The sequence below is a fragment of the Nerophis ophidion genome, linkage group LG01 (genome assembly GCF_033978795.1).
Source record: "Nerophis ophidion isolate RoL-2023_Sa linkage group LG01, RoL_Noph_v1.0, whole genome shotgun sequence".
NCBI lineage: Eukaryota > Metazoa > Chordata > Actinopteri > Syngnathiformes > Syngnathidae > Nerophis > Nerophis ophidion.
Genome location: NC_084611.1, coordinates 7,415,752 through 7,436,695, shown reverse-complemented (window position 1 = coordinate 7,436,695; position 20,944 = coordinate 7,415,752). Strand labels below are relative to the sequence as shown.

The window sequence follows — 20,944 nt, the reverse complement described above, 5'->3', positions numbered from 1 at the left end:
ATTTGCTGCGGTCAGCCGCTACATCTTCCCAATGTTCAGTGTTTATGTCCAGGGCTTTCATGTCCCGCTTGCAGATATCTTTGAAGCGCAGTTTCGGCCGGCCAACAGATCTCTTGCCAGAGTCAAGTTCGCCATACAGGATGTCCTTTGGGATACGTCCATCCTCCATACGGCACACGTGGCCGAGCCAACGCAGCCTGCGTTGTCTGAGCAGCGTGAACATGGTAGGAAGACCAGCGCGTTGGAGGACTTGGGCATTCGTCACCTTGTCACTCCAATGGATGCCGAGGATGCGGCGAAGGCAGCGCATGTGGAAGGTGTTCAGTTTGCGCTCCTGTTTGGAGTATGTTGTCCATGTTTCGCTGCCGTAGAGAAGAGTGCTGACAATGCAGGCGTTGTACACTGCCATCTTGGTAGGAGTTGTCAGCTTCCGGTTCTCCCAGACGCGGGTTGTGAGGCGCCCTAGGGTTGTGGCAGCTTTGCCGATACGTTTGTTGATCTCACTATCAAGGGACAGATTGTCACTGATGGTGGATCCCAGGTAAGTAAATTGGTGTACTATTTTGAGTTGGTGCTTATCAATTGTGATGGCTGGTGGAGTGTCCACTTCCTGACTCAGCACATTGGTCTTGTTTAGGCTGATGGAAAGCCCAAAGTCTTTGCAGGCCTGGGAGAATCTGTCCATAAGGCACTGGAGTTCTGGTTCAGTGTGCCAAATGACGGCGGCATCATCCGCAAAGAGCAGGTCCCGGATGGTTGTCTCACGGACTTTGGTCCTTGCTTTAAGACGGGCTAGGTTGAAAAGTCGGCCGTCAGATCTTGTACGTAGATATACCCCTTCTGTTGCAGTCCCAAAAGCATGTTTGATGAGCAGGGCAAAGAAGATACCGAAAAGGGTAGGAGCAAGGACGCAACCTTGTTTGACTCCGCTCTTAATGTGAAATGGGTTGGATATGCTACCCTCATACTGGATGGTTGCCTTCATGTCGTCATGGAAAGATCTAATGAGACTATGGAGCTTTGGAGGGCATCCAATCTTGGGTAGGATGCTGAAGAGCCCTTCTCTGCTAACCAGGTCGAAAGCCTTGGTCAGGTCAATGAAGGATATGTACAGGGGCTTCTGTTGTTCCCTGCATTTCTCCTGAAGTTGGCGTAGGGAGAATATCATGTCCACTGTAGAGCGCTTGGCGCGAAAGCCGCATTGAGATTCCGGGTAAACGCGCTCAGCAAGAGTCTGAAGGCGCACAAGCACGACACGGGCATAGAGTTTTCCTACTATATTCAGGAGGGAGATGCCCCTGTAATTGTTACAGTCGCTCCTGTCGCCCTTATTTTTGTAAAGGGTGACAATCTTGGCATCTCTCATGTCCTGCGGCACGGCTCCCTCTTTCCAGCACTGGCAGAGGACATCATGCAAAGGCTGCAGGAGGGTGTCTTTACAGCGCTTGATGAGATCTGGGGGGATGCCATCAGTACCAGGTGCTTTGCCAATCGCTAAACTGTCGATCGCTTTGTGAAGTTCAGCAAGTGTTGGTTCAGCATCTAATTCCTCAATGATGGGCAGCTGTTCAATGGCATCAAGGGCTGAGGCGACTACAGTGTTCTCTCTAGAGTAGAGTTCTGAATAGTGCTCTACCCATCTGTCCAACTGCTTGCCCTTGTCAGTGATAACTTCCCCGCTGGTGGTCTTTAGGGGGGCTGTTTTGCTCTGTGTTGGGCCCAGAGCAGCCTTTATGCCCTCGTACATCCCTCTGATGTTACCTGAGGTAGCTGCAGACTGGATGGATTCACTGAGTTGTTGCCAGTATTCATTGGCACAATGTCTTGCAGTCTGTTGCACTTTGCTTCTTGTAATTCTCAGTGCTTGCAGGGACTTCTCATTCGGGGAGCGTTTGTATTCAGTAAGGGCAGCACGCTTTGCTTCAATGACAGGGGTCATCTCGCTGGACTTGGCAACAAACCAGTCGTTGTTTATGAAGATCTTCCTCCCAAATGTTGCAAGGGCTGTTTTCTGAATAGCCTCCCTGAGGTGGCCCCATTTCTCGGAGGCAGAGTAGTGCTGGTGTTCTTCAGACAGGATGTTGTTGAGGGACTTGGCAAACTCTTCTACTTTCTCTGGAAGATGCATGCTGGTGGAATCAATGCGGGGTTTGCCTTTCTGTTTGGAGTTTTGAAAAATTTTTGGTTGTAGCTTGATCTTGCAACAGACAAGTGAATGGTCGGTGTCGCAGTCTGCGCTGTGGTAACTACGAGTAACGAGCACACACTTGAGGTTGGCTTTTCGGATCAGGATCATGTCTAGCTGATGCCAATGCTTTGAGCGGGGATGGCGCCATGTCACCTTGTGCTGTGGTTTCATCTGAAAGTAGGAGTTGGTCACGCAAAGGTTATGGTAGGAACACAACTCCAGTAGCCGTTGCCCGTTCTCATTGACTTTGCCAACTCCGAAGTGTCCAAGACAGGAAGGCCATGAGTCATGGTCAGCTCCCACTCTCGCATTGAAATCACCGAGGATGAGGAGATGTTCCTTCGGGGGGATGTTCTTGATGACGTCATTCAAGTTGGCATAAAATGTGTCCTTAACTTCTGCTGTAGACGTTAGAGTGGGGGCATAGGCACAGACTAGGGTCACTGGGACATCAGAGGTGTGGAGATGGAGTGTCATCAGGCGTTCCGATCCTTTGTCACCTGGTTCAACCATCTTTAACAAGGTGTTCCTGACAGCGAATCCAACTCCATGCTCTCTGCGGTCTCCGGCACTCTTTCCTTGCCAGAAGAAGGTAAAGTCTTTCTCCTTGAGGGTTCCCGAGTCGGCTAGGCGGGTCTCTTGCAATGCAGCTATGTCTACCTGGAGTCTCAGTAGCTCATTGTTAATGACAGCCGTTTTTCTTGCATCACTGATGTGTTGGAGATCATTTGAGTGTCCGGGTGTCATAGTCCGGACATTCCAGCTTCCCAGTTTTAGGACTGGGCACCTGTTTTTCATACTTTGTTTCTTGCTTGGTGCAGGTCTTACAGTCTGCTTGTCGGTTTTACCTAATCCCCATGCACCCAATGAGGAAGGCAGACTGTGGCGGGACAGCACCTAATTGGCTGGGGGCTGCCCAGCTTAAGGCGGGCAGTAGCTGTCCAATGAAATTCAAGGATCTCTCCCACCGTCGGAAGCAACCCCTGGCGCTATGCTCTACGCCAATCGAGCATTGTAGCTTATAACCGGTAGACTGTTGCTTCCCGTTTGTTGTTTCCACGCTATGACACGAGGCTGGAGTGACCTCTCCAGGGCGCAAGCCAGGGCAGAGTAGTATGGAGGTCAAGCTGTTGCCCATGCAGCAGGACCCCCCTCTTCACACTGATGATGGATCCAAAGGAGCAGCAAGAGCTGGTACAATTTGGCACCAACAGTGTCGCAGGAGTTGCCAGTGCACCGCTGTAGCCAGCAGTGTACCACCTTAGGGACTCCGTCTCCTGATTTTTTCCTCAGGGTTTACTCCCGAAGCCTTCCCCAAGAAAGGTATACCACAAGGCAGTGGCGGTTTTGGATTGGAGTTTACCTTCTCCTAGATGGGTCACCTTACTGGGCTAACGGGTCCCATCTACCCATGCGGCAGGTTGTACTGGGTTACATTTTACCAGTAGCAGGGATAAGACCTGACCTGACCTGACCTATATATATATATATATATATATATATATATATATATATATATATATATATATATATATATATATATATATATATATATATATATATATATATATATATATATATATATATAATTAAGTACAATTAAAAAATATATAGGAAAAAGCAAGGCCAGCATCACTTGTATAATTCTAATAATTTTAACTTGAACTGCGCAAGCGCTACAAAACATAGACTTGTACACTTTTTGTAATACACTCATAATCAATTACTTTTATGATATCACGAAGTTGAATTCTTACACAATTATATTCATAAATTATATAAGGCTACAAGCGGCTCTCTTCGGGCAGCCATGACTGCGATGTGGTCCTCTGGGTAACCGTGTTCGACACCCCTGTTTTAACACCATAGTGACATGCCTTTATTTTGAAAAGTAGGGAACAGAAGTTGCTTCTGACGCATGCGCAAACTCATCGAGCAGTGGCAAAAGCGAAAAGACTAAGATGGCGGACCCAGTGGCTTGAGAGCAGAGAACTTGAAAACATCAACGATCTTGCAGCCACTTAGATTCACAGCAAACACAACAATACACGCCTCAAATATACACATTTTATTAAGCCTGCGGGATTGGGAGTTGAGTTTGGAGCGATGGAGTGTTACCTGAAGTGAAGATTGAAGACGTGATAGAAGATGGACGACTACTGCTATGCTAAGATGGTGACGTCATGTCAAAGAGAACATGAAAGACGATCAGAAACTTCCAGCAAATCACCAACGGAGATAAAGACCAAAACTGCAGATGAAGGTGAGTGAGATGAATTGTTGTCATTAGAAAGCAACCATAAGCTCTGAAAATGGGGCTGTTTTAAAATTAGCCAACTTTGTTGAAGAATGTAAACAAAGAAGTGTCGTGATTGTGACTCGTGCGCAGTGTTGGGTTACTTACTGAAAACTAGTTACGAGTTACTTTATTACAAAAGTAACTGAAACCCACTACTAGCGACCACGCAGTCTGATAGTTTATATATCAATGATGAAATATTAACATTGCAACACATGACAATACGGCTTTTTTAGTTTACTGAAGTACAATTTTAAATTTCCCGTGAAGTTTCCTGTTGAAAACGTCGTGGAATGATGACGCATGCGCGTGACGTCCCCGGTTGGAAGCGGACATGTTCTCCCAGCGCCGATCACGGCAAAAAGTAGTCTGTTTTTATCGCATAATTACACAGTATTCTGGACAACTGTGTTGCTGAATCTTTTGCAATTTGTTCAATTAATAATGGAGACGTCAAAGAAGAACGATGTTGGTGGAAAGCGGTGGATTGCAGCCGGCTGTAAGCAATACAAACACAGCCGGTGTTTCTTTGTTTGTTGTGAAGCTTTAATATGGAACAAAGCAGTCAAGCGAGCATGGTTCTCTGCCACATGTCAACCCGCAGGTTTCGGTGAGAAAATTGTGGTAATACGTCGGTTCCTACCGTAAACATGATCGGAGCTTGTGTCGTTCCTGCAGCAGCTGCAACTTTCTTGGCTCCTCCATGGCTTCAATCAGAAACACTGGCGGTCACCACACCCCTCCGACTTTCAGTTCTGACTATATAATCTCACTAAAACACTAGTAACACAATAAGCAGATAAGGGATTTTCCAGAATTATCCTAGTAAATGTGTCTAATAACATCTGAATCGCTCCCACTGCCCTCGCCTTTTTTTTTCCTCCTAGTCCTTAACTCTCAGTATCCTCATCCACAAATCTTTCATCCTCGCTCAAATTAATGGGGAAATTGTCGTTTTCTCGGTCCGAATCGCTCTCGCTGCTGGTGGCCATGATTGTAAACAATGTGAGGAGCTCTACAACCTGTGACGTCACGCGCACATCGGCTGTTTTATTAGCGACCAAAAGTTGCAAACTTTATCGTCGATGTTCTCTACTAAATCCTTTCAGCCAAAATATGGCAATATCGCGGAATGATCAAGTACGACACACAGAATGGACCTGCTATCCCCGTTTAAATACGAAAATCTAATTTCAGTAGGCCTTTAAGCTCCAATTAATGCCCTTTTAGCCTTCATGTCAGTACTGTTATTGCACTGGAGAATAAAACAATCTGTTGATCAACTTGACATGCGTTTGGATCACCGAACTCTGCTAAGCCATGTGGTCTACAAGCAACACACAAAGACAAAGATATGTCTCAAAGGGCCAATTTGAACAAATTGACAAAACTATTTTAAATAGCTGCAACATAACATACATAAGTAACAAACAGCCTGATAACATGTCCCAACATGGCTGTAAACCTGGCTTCACCCAAGGAAGGCACACATGATGGACAGAAAGCCTAAATAGCCGTTTTTTTCTCTCAAGGAATTGTGAAATAAAAATCATGTCTTTAGGAGATCAACACTGTACTGAACCCCACGACACTCTACACATTTTCCCAGTTTTACTTTAGAGAAAAGGAAAGATTGGTGTGGCCCACTAGGATCCTCCTTGAACTTTATAGTCTATACATTTAAAGTGATGTGATAATCAAACTCTGTAGAACAGTGGTTCTCAAATGGGGGTAAGCATACCCCTGGGGGTACTTGAAGGTATGCCAAGGGGTACGTGAGATTTTTTTTAAATATTCTAAAAATAGCAACAATTCAAAAATCCTTTATAAATATATTTATTGAATAATACTTCAACAAAATATGAATGTAAGTTCATAAACTGTGGGGAAAAAAATGCAACAATGCAATATTCAGTGTTTATAGCTAGATTTTTTTGTGGACATGTTCCATAAATACCAAACGATCAGGACTTTCGCATCTTGTGACACTGGAGCAACTTAAATCCGTTGATTGGTAAGTGTTTGTTTTGCATTAAATGTGGGTATCTAGTTTCAAATGTACATACAGCTAGCATAAATAGCATGTTAGCATCAATTAGCGTAGCATGTGAGCATCGATTAGCTGGGAGTCATGCCGTGACCAAATATGTCTGATTAGCACATAAGTCAACAACATCAACGAAACTCACCTTTGTGATTTTGTTGACTTAATCGTTGCAAATGCATCTGCAGGTTATCCATACATCTCTGTGCCATGTCTGTCTTAGCATCGCCGGTCAAATGTGGAGACACTCTGGCACATTCAATGGGGGTCTGGCGGCAGATTTCTTGCCAGTGGTGCAACTTGAATCCCTCCCTGTTAGTGTTGTTACACCCTCCGACAACACACCGACGAGGCATGATGTCTCCAAGGTTCCAAAAAATAGACGAAAAAACTGAAAATAACAGAGCTGAGACCCGGTGTTTGTAATCTGAAAATGAAAATGGTTGGTGTGTTACCTCGGTGACGTCACGTTCTGACGTCATCACCACATGAGCGATAGACAGAAAGGCGTTTAATTTGCCAAAATAGAGTTCGGAAATCGGTTAAAAAAATAGATGGTCTTTTTTCTGCACCATCAAGGTATATATTGACGCTTGCATAGGTTTGGTGATAATGTTCCCCTTTAATGTTCAAACTGAAAAACTTTAGTTTTTCGCAAATATTAGCCGACTTGGAATTTGATGCCTGTGACATGTTTTAAAAAAAAGCTGGCACACGTGGCAAAAAAGACCGAGAAAGTTGAGGAATGCTCATCACTTATCTGGAACATCCCACAGGTGAACAAGCTAATTGGAAACAGGTGGGCGCCGTGATTGGGTATAAAAAGCAGCTTCCATGAAATGCTCAGTGTTTGCTCACCAGCGAGTTAGCAGTTCAGCGACACTTTGCCAAGCGAAGGTGTGGAAGTTGTCCCTCTGTGACAATTGTCCCAAAACATGACTTTGAAAAAATAATACAGTAATAATAATTTTTAAAATGACGTTAGGAAATTAAAGATTTATTCTAGGAAAAGGTTCATGAGTCATGTCTGAACTAAAGTGTGTTGGTGTTGTTTGTCCAACAGATCTTCAGCAGCTAATTGGTCATCCAGAAGAACTTCCCGCTCAGTCACAACCACCCTGCATTAAAAAGGAAGAGGAGGAACTCTGCATCACTCAGGAGGGAGAGTGTCTTCTAGGACGAGAGGAAGCTGATTACACCAAGTTTCCACTGACTGTTGTCTCTGTGAAGACTGAAGATGATGAAGAGAAACCACAAGTAGACAACCTCTTAGCTCCACTATCAGATAGTGAGGCTGAAGACGAGGTTGAAAAACCTTTGAACAGCGATACAGACTGTGAAGGTGATATGAGGACTCACACTGACAACAAACACTCTGAATGCTCTATAAAAAAGACAGGCAAAAAATGTTTGAGCTGCTCAGTTTGTGCTAAAAGTTTTACTAGGAAGAGCAATTTGACTCAACACATGAGAACACACAAGGGAGAAAAAACATATGTTTGTTCAGCTTGTGGTAAAGGTTTCTCTCTAAAGAGCAGTTTGACTGAACACCTGAGAACTCATACAGGGGAAAAACCATTTAATTGTTCAGTCTGTGGCAAAAGCTTTTGTCAAAAGAGCAGTTTGACTGAGCACACGAGAACGCACACAGGAGAAAAACCATTTAAGTGCTCAGTTTGTGATAAAAGCTTTACTAAAAAGTGGCACTTAACTCAACACATGATAACGCACACTGGACAAAAACCATTTAGTTGTTCATTTTGCGGCCACGGCTTTTCTCGAAACAGCTATTTGACCCAACACGTGAGGACACACACAGGCGAGAATCCATTTCGTTGTTCGGTTTGCGGTAAAAGCTATTTTTCCAGACAAGGTTTGGCTCAACACAAAATGACACACACTGGAGAAAAACCTTTTAGTTGTTCGATCTGTAGTAAAAGATTCCATCTTAATGCGGTGGCAATAAGACATTTAAAAACACACACAGGAGAATAACCAATCTTCTGTACAGTTTGAGGTATGTTGCTCAAATGTGGCGACTACCCCCCTAACTCAGGACCTCTTAAAGGTAAATTCACTGCTTCTTTTACATATATCAGAAGTCTTCATACAAAGTGGGATTATTTTAAGCATGATCTTATCTCCACATGATCTCTGTCAGGCTTGTCCCTGACAGTTTTGGTCTATGTCTTAGTTTTTCCTCTGCATTTGGTCTTTGTTTCCTGTCTTTAGTTCCTGTCAGCACTCTTATTTTGGTTCTGTTTCCTGTTTGTCTCCCTGAGTGCTCTGTCCCCTCAGCTGTGGCTGATTGGCACCTGGCCACACCTGGTGTCAATCAGCCAGACACAATTTAGACCTGTTTTCTCCTCCAGTCAATGCTGGATTATTCTTGTGTCGTGTCAATGTCATCGTTACAGCTACTACCTGTCGTGCAATTTGTAGTTTGCTTTGTCCTAGCTCTTTTGTTTTGTGTTTTCTTGTTAGCCATTAGCTGTTTCCAGTTGTTCTGTTTGCTGGTTCCTGTTTTCAGTTTTGGCTATACCTAGTTCCTGGTTTATGTTTTGTACCTTTTATTTTGGACATTAAATGATGTTTTCTTATTCAATGCCTGCCTCCTTCTCTGCATCTTGGGGTTTCGTCACAAACTAACTCTGACAACCTCATGTCTTCTGGGTATTTGAAACGCTCCTGAATAGTGAGATGATGCTTGTAGTGCTTGGTTACTCCTTCAGACGAGACACGAATGATGAGTCTAGCTGGGGAGTAATTGTCATCTTCTTCAGTGATGATGTTCACGATGTTTGAACACCAACATCATGAATCGATCTGCCTGAAACTACACCTTCCAGGCCGCCAGGTGTTTATGCTTTGTGTCTACAGACCAACATCGAATGATAATTTGGTTGTCCCTACCCAAGAACTCCTCCCAAAATCTGAAATTAATATTCTTGGGGATGTGGATGGCCATCATGAAGACTGGTTGAGAAGTAATAAGACTGATGCTATACTCAAGCTTTTGTCCTTGGCATGATGTTAAAGTGCATCCGGCAGTGGAGGCTTATCTATGGGGTCTTGGACCACTAGGAGGTTAACCCCTTTCTGACTCTTACCCCAGGTAAGGCCTAGTACCTGACTGCCCCCCTAGCCAGGGATACGGCAAAGACCTTAACGGCGGTGCAGGCGGAAGACGGTAGATTTAAAGGGGAACATTATCAGCAGACCTATGTAAGTGTCAATATATACCTTGATGGTGAAGAAAAAAGACCATTTATTTTTTTAACCGATTTCCGAACTCTAAATGGGTGAATTTTGGCGAATTAAACGCCTTTCTGTTTATCGCTCTGGAGGCGATGACGTCAGAATGTGACGTCGCCGAGGTAACACACCCACCATTTTCATTTTCAACACATTACAAACACCGGGTCACAGCTTCCGTTTTTTTGACTATTTTTTGGAACCTTGGAGACATCATGCCTCGTCGGTGTGTTGTCGGAGGGTGTAACAACACTAACAGGGAGGGATTCAAGTGGCACCACTGGCCCCAAGATGCCAAAGTGTCTGCCGCCAGACCCCCATTGAATGTGCCGGAGTGTCTCCACATTTTGACCGGCGATGACAGACATGGAACAGAGATGTATGGATAACCTGCAGAAGCATTTGCAACGATATTACGTTTCCTTCCACCCACATTTAATGCGAAACAAACACTTACCAATCGACGGATTTAAGTTGCTCCAGTGTCACAAGATGCGAAAGTCCTGATCGTTTGGTCCGCACATTTTACCGGCGATGCTAACGCAGCTATTCGGCCATGCTATGGCTATGAATAGCGTCAATAGCTATTCGCTCAATAGCTTCAGTTTCTTCTTCAATGCTTTCATACTCCAACCATCTGTTTCAATACATGCGTAATCCAAGTCCAAGTTTGAATCCGAGCTAATGTCACTATATCTTGCTGTGGTATTCCCATTGTTTGTTTACATTGGCAGCACTGTGTGACGTCACAGGGAAATGGCCAGTGTCTTCGAAGATAGTGAAAATAAGGCACTTTAAAGCTTTATTTAGGGATATTCCGAGACTGGTAAAATTTTGAAAAAAACTTCAAAAAATACAACAAGCCACTGGGAACTGATTTTTATTGTTTTTAACCTTTTTGAAATTGTGATAATGTTCCCCTTTAAGAACGACCACAACGGCTGCGATGGCGGAAGAAGGCCGCAGCAGAAAAGGGTCCCCAGTCGTCTTGGACTCCATGCCACTGGACCCTGACCCAATTCTGTCAAGGATCGTGTGGTGACTGCCTGGGCACCAGTCTCCCCACGTTAAACTAAGTCACTACACAGGCATCCTCCATAAAGTGATACAGCCCGACCAGGAGGATCGTCATACTCGTTCGAGTGACCGCCGATGATACTCAACCCTGGTTTGATGACAAGTTCCATAAGGCAGAAAGGCTTATGGTAGCATCAAACAGAATATTTATTTCCCCTAAGAATCAGAATTGATTTGAGTCATTTACAATGACCAAAATCCATATTGGAACCATTTCCACAGGTGAGACCAGCGCAGGTGTGTGACATTATTTTGGCTTCTTGCTAGGACTATGCTTGTTTGCCCACAATATGCTGGAGTCCTCAAGCCAACACTGAAGTCTTTAAACCAATTACTATAAATTAAAACAACAACAACAAACAAAAACACATGCAATATAGCTATATTTTAGTTTTTGAATGTTAAAATATATTTATGGTCTCCCGTTTTATGGAATTATTTAGGTTTATGTGACGTCAGGTGGGTTCACTTCCTGTTGTATGTAGTCACGTCATGTGTGGATCTTCATATTTACCTTTACTTTATAGTAGTTGTGTTTGAATACCTCGCTTTATTGTCTCATGGCAACTACTGAAGATAGTCATACTCTGGTGACTGTTTTGGACTTTGTGTTTTTTTGCCCCCTGTGTGTGGTGTTTAAAGGGGAACATTATCACAATTTCAAAAGGGTTAAAAACAATAAAAATCAGTTGCCAGTGGCTTTTTGTATTTTTTTTCAAAATTTTACCGGTCTCAGAATATCCCTAAATAAAGCTTTAAAGTGCCTTATTTTCGCTCTCTGCGAAGACACTGGCCATTTCCCTGTGACGTCACACAGTGCTGCCAATGTAAACAAACAATTGCGAATAGCACAGCAAGATATAGCGACTTTAGCTCGGATTCAGACTCGGATTTCAGCGGCTTAAGCGAGTCAACAGATTACGCATGTATTGAAACAGATGGTTGGAGTATGAAAGTATTGAAGAAGAAACTGAAGCTATTGAGCAAATAGCTATTGACGCTATTCATAGCCATAGCATGGCCGAATAGCTGCGTTAGCATCACCAGTAAAATGTGCGGACCAAACGATCAGGACTTTCGCATCTTTTGACACTGGACCAACTTAAATCCGTCGATTGGTAAGTGTTTGTTTCGCATTAAATGTGGGTGGAAGGAAACGTAATATAGTTGCAAATGCATCTACAGGTTATCCATACATCTCTGTGCCATGTCTGCTTTAGCACCGATGGTAAATAGCATGTTAGCATCGATTAGCGTAGCATGTTAGCATCGATTAGCAGTCAACATCAACAAAACTCACCTTTGTGATTTCGTTGATTTTATCGTTGCAAATGCATCTGCAGGTTATCCATACATCTCTGTGCCATAACTGCTTTAGCACCGCCGGTAAATAGCATGTTAGCATCGATTAGTGTAGCATGTTAACATCGATTAGCTGGCAGTCACGCCGCGACCAAATATGTCTGATTAGCACATAAGTCAAGATCAACAAAACTCACCTTTGGGATTTCGTTGACTATCGTTGCAAATGCATCTGCAGGTTATCCATACATCTCTGTGCCATGTCTGTCTTAGCATCGCCGGTCAAATGTGGAGACACTCTGGCACATTCAATGGGGGTCTGGCGGCAGACACTTTGGCATCTTCGGGCCAGTGGTGCAACTTGAATCCCTCCCTGTTAGTGTTGTTACACCCTCCGACAACACACCGACGAGGCATGATGTCTCCAAGGTTCCAAAAAAATAGTCGAAAAAACGGAAAATAACAGAGCTGAGACTCAATGTTTACAATGTGTTGAAAATGAAAATGGTGGGTGTGTTACCTCGGCGACGTCACGTTCTGACGTCATCGCCTCCAGACCGATAAACAGAAAGGCGTTTAATTCGCCAAAATTCACCCATTTAGAGTTCGGAAATCGGTTAAAAAAATATATGGTCTTTTTTCTGCAACATCAAGGTATATATTGACGCTTACATAGGTCTGCTGATAATGTTCCCCTTTAAGTTCCCATCCAGTGCTCTTAATTTGTAGTTTCACCTCCCCTGTCTATCACTTATTGGCAAGTGGAACACACCTCTTCCTGGTTGCCAATCAGGCTCCTTTCTATGCGGATCACTGTTTCCTGTACATGGGTGCCTCTGTTAGCCTACGCTAGTATACTGAGAGCATATTTTTGCGGAGGGTGGAGTGGCCTTCGGGCCTGCAGCGAAGCGGGGTGTGCCAGGACCAGCCTTCGAAGTCAGCGACAGGTGCGTAGAAGGCCCACCTGGGCCTTGTTATCTAATCACCTGTCACTCTGTAAAAGCAGCAACTGGGAGGAGACACGTTGTTGCAGCTGACGTGAGAGTTAGAGCGTGACTGTCACAGCCAAAAAGACGATTGCTGGGAAGCCACACACAGACTTTGATTGCGAAATAAAACTGTATTGAACCATGGAAGGGGCTCACATGGAAATGCTTGGTGGTCTGGAGGCGACTTCCACAAAGTTATTTTCAAAAAAAAAAAAAAGATTTTGTGTCTTGTGCACTCCCTAGCTGCACTCACCCTATTTTTGTTAATTAAATATTATTTTACTTATGTTCTGCCGTCTTCTCTCTATCTCTGGGATCGCGCTACAAACCCCGCAGCGTTACCTTGACCACATTTTGAAAATTCTAAAGACGTGTTCTAACTGTATGGTGGGGTTTTTTTGTGTGTGTATGGTGTTGTGTAATACTTTATTGAAATAAAAAGTAGTTTATGTGATAAATAGATCAGCAAACTAGCTTAACCCTCCAGATAATTTGCAGTATTGCCAGTCTATGAGTTTAATGATTATTACGGTTTTACGATAATTTTCATTTGAAAAGGTAAAACTACCCATCAGGGGTTTTACCGCTGTTTCTTATGAATACCTGTAATCGTGACATCTCCGTTCATATATTGATTCTGTCAGGATAAAAGTTCAATTTCAGTGTTGATAATCGATAAAAACAAATAATTAGATCAATCAGAAAAATCTATATTTCCACAATTTTTCATGAAATACACACAAGACTATAGTAGGTCAACTCTTTTTCATTGAGGGCCACATCACAGTTTTAGTAACAGACTCTACAAATATCATGAATCGCACTCTGAACAACCCTGTTCTAAGTTGCTTGTAATTTAATATGTATTATTTATTTTAAATTTGTGTGGTGTTTGGGTCTGTGGGACCCGTTTGAATTTTTTAAAAAGAAAAATGATACAATTAATGATTTTTTCAAACTGAGACTCACTGACTTTGGCTCATTTTCTGTGAAGAACATATATCAGAATACACATTTAATGACCACACACCATACACCTGCCCTACACATTTCTGTTACATACAAGATGTCTGGGTCCACAAGACCTGGGGCTAATAGAAGTGAGGAAATGGATGCTCTGTGTACCACACACACATCACACACACACATACACACACACAGCAGGCGAAGACAGAAGGAGGACAGAGTGTAGGTTCACAGCACATCAGAGGGTCAAATGTGCGAGAAAATGAGAGCAGACATTGTTGACAAACAATGTTGCAACCTTTATGCCTCACAATCCAACACTTTTATGTTAAAATACTGAACAGATGTTTACCTTATCCCAAAAACATCTGTTCAGTATTTTAACATAAGTGTTGTATTATGAGGCAATCCAACAATCCAACACGTTTATGTTAAAATACTGAACAGATGTTTACCTTATCCCAAAAACATCTGTTCAGTATTTTAACATAAGTGTAGGATTGGGAGGCATTCAGGTTATTTGTCAAATGTGCGAGAAAATGAGAGTGTAGGTACACAGAACATCAGATGGTCAAATGTGCGACAAAATGAGAGCAGACAGTGTTGACAAACAATGTTGCCACCTTAATGCCTCACAATCCAACACTTATGTTAAAATACTGAACAGATGTTTATTGGGATAAGGTAAACATCTGTTCAGTATTTTAACATAAAAGTGTTGGATTGTGAGGCATTAAGGTAACACTTATGTTAAAATACTGAACAGATGTTTATTGGGATACGGTAAACATCTGTTCAGTATTTTAACATAAAAGTGTTGGATTGTGAAGTGAATTATATTTATATAGCGCTTTTCTCCAGTGACTCAAAGCACTTTACATAGTGAAACCCAATATTTAAGTTACATTTAAACCAGTGTGGGTGGCACTGGGAGCAGGTGGGTAAAGTGTCTTGCCCAAGGACACAACAGCAGTGACTAGGATGGCGGAAGCGGGACTCGAACCTGCAACCCTCAAGTTGCTGGCACGGCCACTCTACCAACCGAGCTATACCGCCAGCTATATGTGAGGCATTAAGGTTGCAACAACATTGTTTGTCAACACTGTCTGCTCTCATTTTCTCGCACATTTGACCCTCTGATGTTCTGTGTACCTATGCCTTAATGCCTCACAATCCAACACTTTTATGTTAAAATACTCAACAGATGTTTAGTGGGATGAGCCGAACGTCTGTTTCAGTATTTTAACATAAGTATTGGATTGTGAGGCATTGAGGTTATTCGTCAAATGTGCGAGAAAATGAGAGCAGACAGTGTTGACAAACAATGTTGCAACCTTAATGCCTCCCTGGGGAGGCGTTCGGGTGGCATCCCAACCTTTGCAAATTCAAAGTAACTAAAATAGAATACAATATATATATATATATATATATATATATATATATATATATATATATATATATATATATATATATATATATATATATATATATATATATATATATATATATATAACAGAGTGCAAAGCTTTTCACAGCTTTTTTGTTGTTAGAGGTAGTGAGTGTTTTATTGTAGAGTTCTTAGTATTTTTTAAAGGCACAAAAGACAGGTCGGGTATTGAGAAACTTACATTTGTGAATATAAAACTTAGCCAACACACACACCTCTTACGTCACAGTCCTACGGCAACACTGGAGGGACATAACTCCTCCTCCTTACCTAACATTGTCCGGTAACTTGGCACACCCTGACCTGTTTGTTACAGTAAAATAAATATTGCATTTAAATATCAAACACAACGCAGAAATGTCGTTGAAAAATGGAAGGAAAACAACGACTTTGTGCCCCTGCACATGCGCAGAACCGACCGTGTTTCCGGTAGAGACTTCAATGGCGGACTAGGCGGCTGTGGCTTCCTGGAGAAGTTTAAAACTTACAATATGACAGAAAATATGGCAAGAAGTACCTCTAATGTCTGACTTTTCTAACGCCCACGAAACGGAAGTTGAGTTTGGACCAATCGAGTGTTTCCTGAAGTGAAGATTGAAGACGTGATAGAAGATGGACGACTACTGCTATGCTAAGATGGTGACGTCATGTCAAAGAGAAAGTGAAAGAGTATCAGAAACGGAGACAAAGACGAAAGATGAAGAAGATAAAGGTGAGTGAGTTCCAACAAAGTCATTTTGGAGGCTATCGTAAACCCTGATGAGAAATGAGCCGACCTCGTTGAAGAACGTAAACAAAGAGCCGCCATGATTGTTAGCTTGAAGAAGGCAGTGGAGTTCACATCAGAGGAGATGAAAGAATGCAAAAAGTTAAACAACATGTTGCTGCGATCTCAACTCGGCGAGGTAGTTAGCTGGCGAAGTGTAAGACAAAGTTGTGTGAAAACTATATTTAAATATGCTTTTGGTCAAAGTCCACTGGCTAAAGCAGGGGTCGGGAATCTTTTTGGCTGAGAGAGCCATGAAAGCCAAATATTTCAAAATGTATTTCTGTGAGAGCCAAACAATATTTTTTTAAACACTGAATACAACTAAATGCGTGCATGTTTAAGCAAGACATTTTTATAATATAATAAGTCCCTTATTATTTTTAATAACATTGGTATTCTGAAGCTGAGCAATAATAAATTCTTCTTACCATTAATGCGACTTCTTGAACAGGTGCGGTAGAAAACGGATGGATGGATTAAAACGCATGAGAATGTTTTATATTTTGAACGTAATTTTTAACACTGTGATTACCAGCGGAACTACTCATTACTTATCGTATTAAGCAAAGATTTTTCTGAGGGCCAGATACGGTCATCGAAAGAGCCACATCTGGCTCGAAAGCCATAGGTTCCCTACCCCTGGGCTAAACTTTGTCTTCATCAATTTAAGTGCTGTCGTCGGAAGCAATAACAAACGTCACACACACGCACGCGCGCACACACACACAAACACGCACACACAGCAAAATGAGCTAACGTTACGCTAAAAGCTAATTAGCCTTCATCTCAAACCTATACTGCGAGCGAGCTGAGCCGCAGTTTAAGTTTCTAGAAGGTCAACAGACTCATAGTGATGCTAGTAATAGTTGTGACTGGGAAGTGTTTTTTATAATTGGGGTAGTGTCCGCTCCTCCCCTGCTAAACGAATATCTCTGCTCGATCCTGAAGGATTGACTACATCGCTCTGAAGTCTGAATACGCACTGCTGATTGGCTGTTACATCGCTTTGAATACGCACTGCTGATTGGCTGTTACATCGCTTTGAATACGCACTGCTGATTGGCTGTTACATCGCTTTGAATACGCACTGCTGATTGGCTGTTACATCGCTTTGAATACGCACTGCTGATTGGCTGTTACATCGCTTTGAATACGCACTGCTGATTGGCTGTTACATCGCTTTGAATACGCACTGCTGATTGGCTTTGTATTTAACCAATCAGATGGTTGTGTGGGCAGGACAATGAGACAGAGGCAGAAAGCAGAGCAGCTTGTGAAGACTTCTGCTTCCGAACTTGTTCGGTACGCCCGCGTGCCGAACCGAACCCCCCTTACCGAAACGGTTCGATACAAATACACGTACCGTTACACCCCTAGTGTGTATGTATATATATATATATATATATATTTATATATGTATATATATATATATATATATATATATGTATCCATTTCCTACCGCTTATTCCCTTTGGGGTCGCGGGGACGCTGGTGCCTATCTCAGCTACAATCGGGCGGAAGGTGGGGTGTATATATATATACATATATATATTAGGGGTGTAACGGTACGTGTATTTGTATTGAACCGTTTCGGTACGGGGGTGTACCGAACAAGTTTCTAGGCTAAAGTCTTAACAAGCTTCTTTGCTCTTTCTGCCTCTCTCTCAGCATCCAGCATTGTCCCACTTACACAACCATCTGATTGGTTACATGTATAGCGGTAACAGCCAATCAGCAGTGCATATTCAGAGCGCATGTAGTAAATGCTTCAGCGTCGAGCAGCTAGGTGTTTAGCAGGTGAGCATAAGGCAGCATACTCTCCCCAAATGATAATAAACACCTCCCAGTCAACTACTAGTAACATCACTATGAGCCCTTTGACCTTCTAGAAACTTAAACTGCGGCTCAGCTCGCTCGCAGTTCTGGCTTGAGGTGAAGGCTAATTAGCTTTTAGCGTAACGTTAGCTCATTTTGCGGTGTGTGTGTGTGTATGTGTGTGTGTGTGTTTTACGGACAGAAAAGCTTTGAATGGCAGGGTGCCTGCTATCACATGTTGATACAAATATCACATTTACATAATACAAATCAACTACAGGCTTCCCAAATGCTTTGATAAATTAAGCATGATGAGTTGACTTGAAACTGTTTAATGTTGCACTTTTTAGATGTAGAAGAAAGGTTGCCATTTAATTTAATCTGAGCAACAATTTAAGGCAGTTTAATGTTGATTAACATGGGCAGAATTTTTATAGTGTTCCCAATGTTAAAAGGATAAAGCCATTGTTTACAAATGTGGTAAATAAATAACCCAAAAATGTATATTCTGTTGTTTTCTTACTGTACCGAAAATGAACCGAACCGTGACCTCTAAATCGAGGTACGTACCGAACCGAAATGTTTGTGTACCGTTACTTTGAAGACGACCAATAAAAACGCAATAAAAGGGGACAGAAATTTGACCTGGCAACTATACACAAAACAAAACACAGATAATCGATTAAAAAAAATAAAAAATCTGCATTCCCGGGAAACACGGACTTCTGGAAATGCGCGTCCTTTCTGATTTTCACTTACAGTACATAGTAGAACATATTTAAACATCATATGGATCATTTGTAAGCTAAAGTGCCTTTATTTCTTTCACAGAAAAGAGCAATTCGAGTCATTTTTAAAGTAGGATATAGAGACCATACAAATCCACTCTTCATTAGGTCAGGATTACTAAAACTAAAAGACATTGTAGAATTGAATACACTATTAATGATGTTCAAAGCGAGAAATAAAGTTCTTCCGAAGGACATACAAAAGTTATTTGTGTTCACATCTGAAGATGAGAAGCACAGAAGGCCGTACGACTTTAAACATCCAAGAGCGCGAACAAATTTCAAACAAATGTGCTTGTCTGTTGTTGGTGTGAAAGCATGGAATTCTCTAAACAAAGACTTAAAAAGCTGTAAGAATATATTTGTATTTAAAAAAAGTTATAAAAAGAGAAAACTGAAATTATATCAAACTGAGTTTTGATTTAGATTGGACGTATCATTGTGAAAGTGCTTCAGGGAAAATGGAAAAGTATGTTGGAGTTTGGGTGTTGGTGGAGGGAACTGTTATAATTCATCTAAAATACTGTAATTTGTGTTAAAAAAAAGGGGCAGATAAATATAAGAATATAATTCTTCCATCTGCTCCTTTCTGATCATGGAAATGTATAAGAAAGAAAAACAAAAAAAAACAATGACAGTGTCAATTGTATGTGGCTTGTAAATATGCATTTTCATGAAAGGAATAAAAATAAATGAACAATGAAAATGAAGTGTGTTTGTTTGTGTTATAGACGTCCAGGAGCTGACTGGTCATCCAGAAGAACTTCTCACTCCGTTGCCGGCTGGGAGCTCCACTTTGAAGCAGGAGACTCCACAACCACCACAAATTAAAAAGGAAGAGGAGGAACTCTGGATCACTGAGGAGGGAGAGTGTCTTCTAGGACCACAAGAGGGGGATCTCACCAAGTTGCCACTGACTGTCGTTTCTGTGAAGACTGAAGATGATGAAGAGAAACCACAAGTAGACAAACTCTTAACTCCACTTTCAGATAAGGAGTCTGAAGACGAGGTTGAAGTAACTTTGAGCAGTGATACAGACTGTGAAGGTGATATGAGGACTCACACTGACAACAAACACTCTGATTGCTCTAAAAAGAAGAGAGGTAAAACGCATTTCAGCTGCTCAGTTTGTGCGAAAAGCTTTACCAAAAAGTACAATTTCACTCAACACATGAGAACACACACGGGAGAGAAACCATTTAAATGTTCAGTTTGTAGTAAAAGCTTTTCTCAAAATAGCATTTTGACTGTGCACATGAGATTACACACAGGAGAAAAAAAGTTTAATTGCTCCGTTTGTGGGAAAAGCTTTTCGATAAAGAGCTATTTGACCAAACACGTGAGAACACACACAGGTGAAAAACCGTTTATCTGCTCCGTTTGCGGTAAAAGCTTTTCTCGAAACAGCTATTTGATTCCACACATGAGAACACACACAGGAGAAAAACCCTTTAACTGTTCAGTGTGCTGTAAAGGCTTTTCTGTAAAGTGCAATTTGATTGAACACATGAAAAAACACAACCAAGAAAAAACATGTTCAGTCTGCGGCAAGAGATTCCATCGTAAGTCAGACGCAGTAAAACACACAAGAACACACACGGTAGATAACCAATCAGCTGGTTAGTTTGTGGTACGTTGCTCATATGTGGCGACTTCCACTTTAAACCATGGCCTCTTCAAATACTTCTGTGAAGTTTGCCTCCACCCCTCCCCCCCCCACTCCCAACCTAGTCCACATTTTCCCAAACTTGTCCCAATCGTTTGTGCTACTTTTGAGCTGGAAACATTTTTTGGTCTAATCAATAAAGATTTTTAAGTTTTAATGGTTCACTATTCATAATTTATATACTTTGTTCCGCATACGTTGTATATTTTTGTGAGATTTCTGGTTCATTTTATCATCTAATATTAAACCCAAAAATTTGATTACTTTTAGTCTTTCAATGTCTACTCCGTCTATTTGTATTTGTGTTTGATTCTCTCTTCTACAATTACCAAATAACAT

General features: G+C 42.0%; 3 protein-coding genes across 3 annotated transcripts in view; 2 read left to right on the top strand and 1 right to left on the bottom strand.

Moving 5' to 3' along the window:
- The window catches only part of LOC133551230 (zinc finger protein 771-like), a 172,868-nt gene that overhangs the window by 66,297 nt on the left and 85,627 nt on the right, over positions 1-20,944 (bottom strand). The gene's annotated exons all lie outside the window — the stretch shown is intronic.
- On the top strand, positions 4,114-9,136 carry LOC133556568 (zinc finger protein 501-like). Its single transcript, XM_061906648.1, has 2 exons — positions 4,114-4,451; positions 7,595-9,136. Exons 1-2 carry the CDS (start codon positions 4,337-4,339, stop codon positions 8,524-8,526), a joined length of 1,047 nt encoding a protein of 348 aa, XP_061762632.1. The 5' UTR covers positions 4,114-4,336; the 3' UTR covers positions 8,527-9,136.
- LOC133556881 (gastrula zinc finger protein XlCGF8.2DB-like) lies at positions 15,828-20,868 on the top strand. The gene is made up of 2 exons (XM_061907256.1): positions 15,828-16,279; positions 19,671-20,868. Exons 1-2 carry the CDS (start codon positions 16,180-16,182, stop codon positions 20,561-20,563), a joined length of 993 nt encoding a protein of 330 aa, XP_061763240.1. The 5' UTR covers positions 15,828-16,179; the 3' UTR covers positions 20,564-20,868.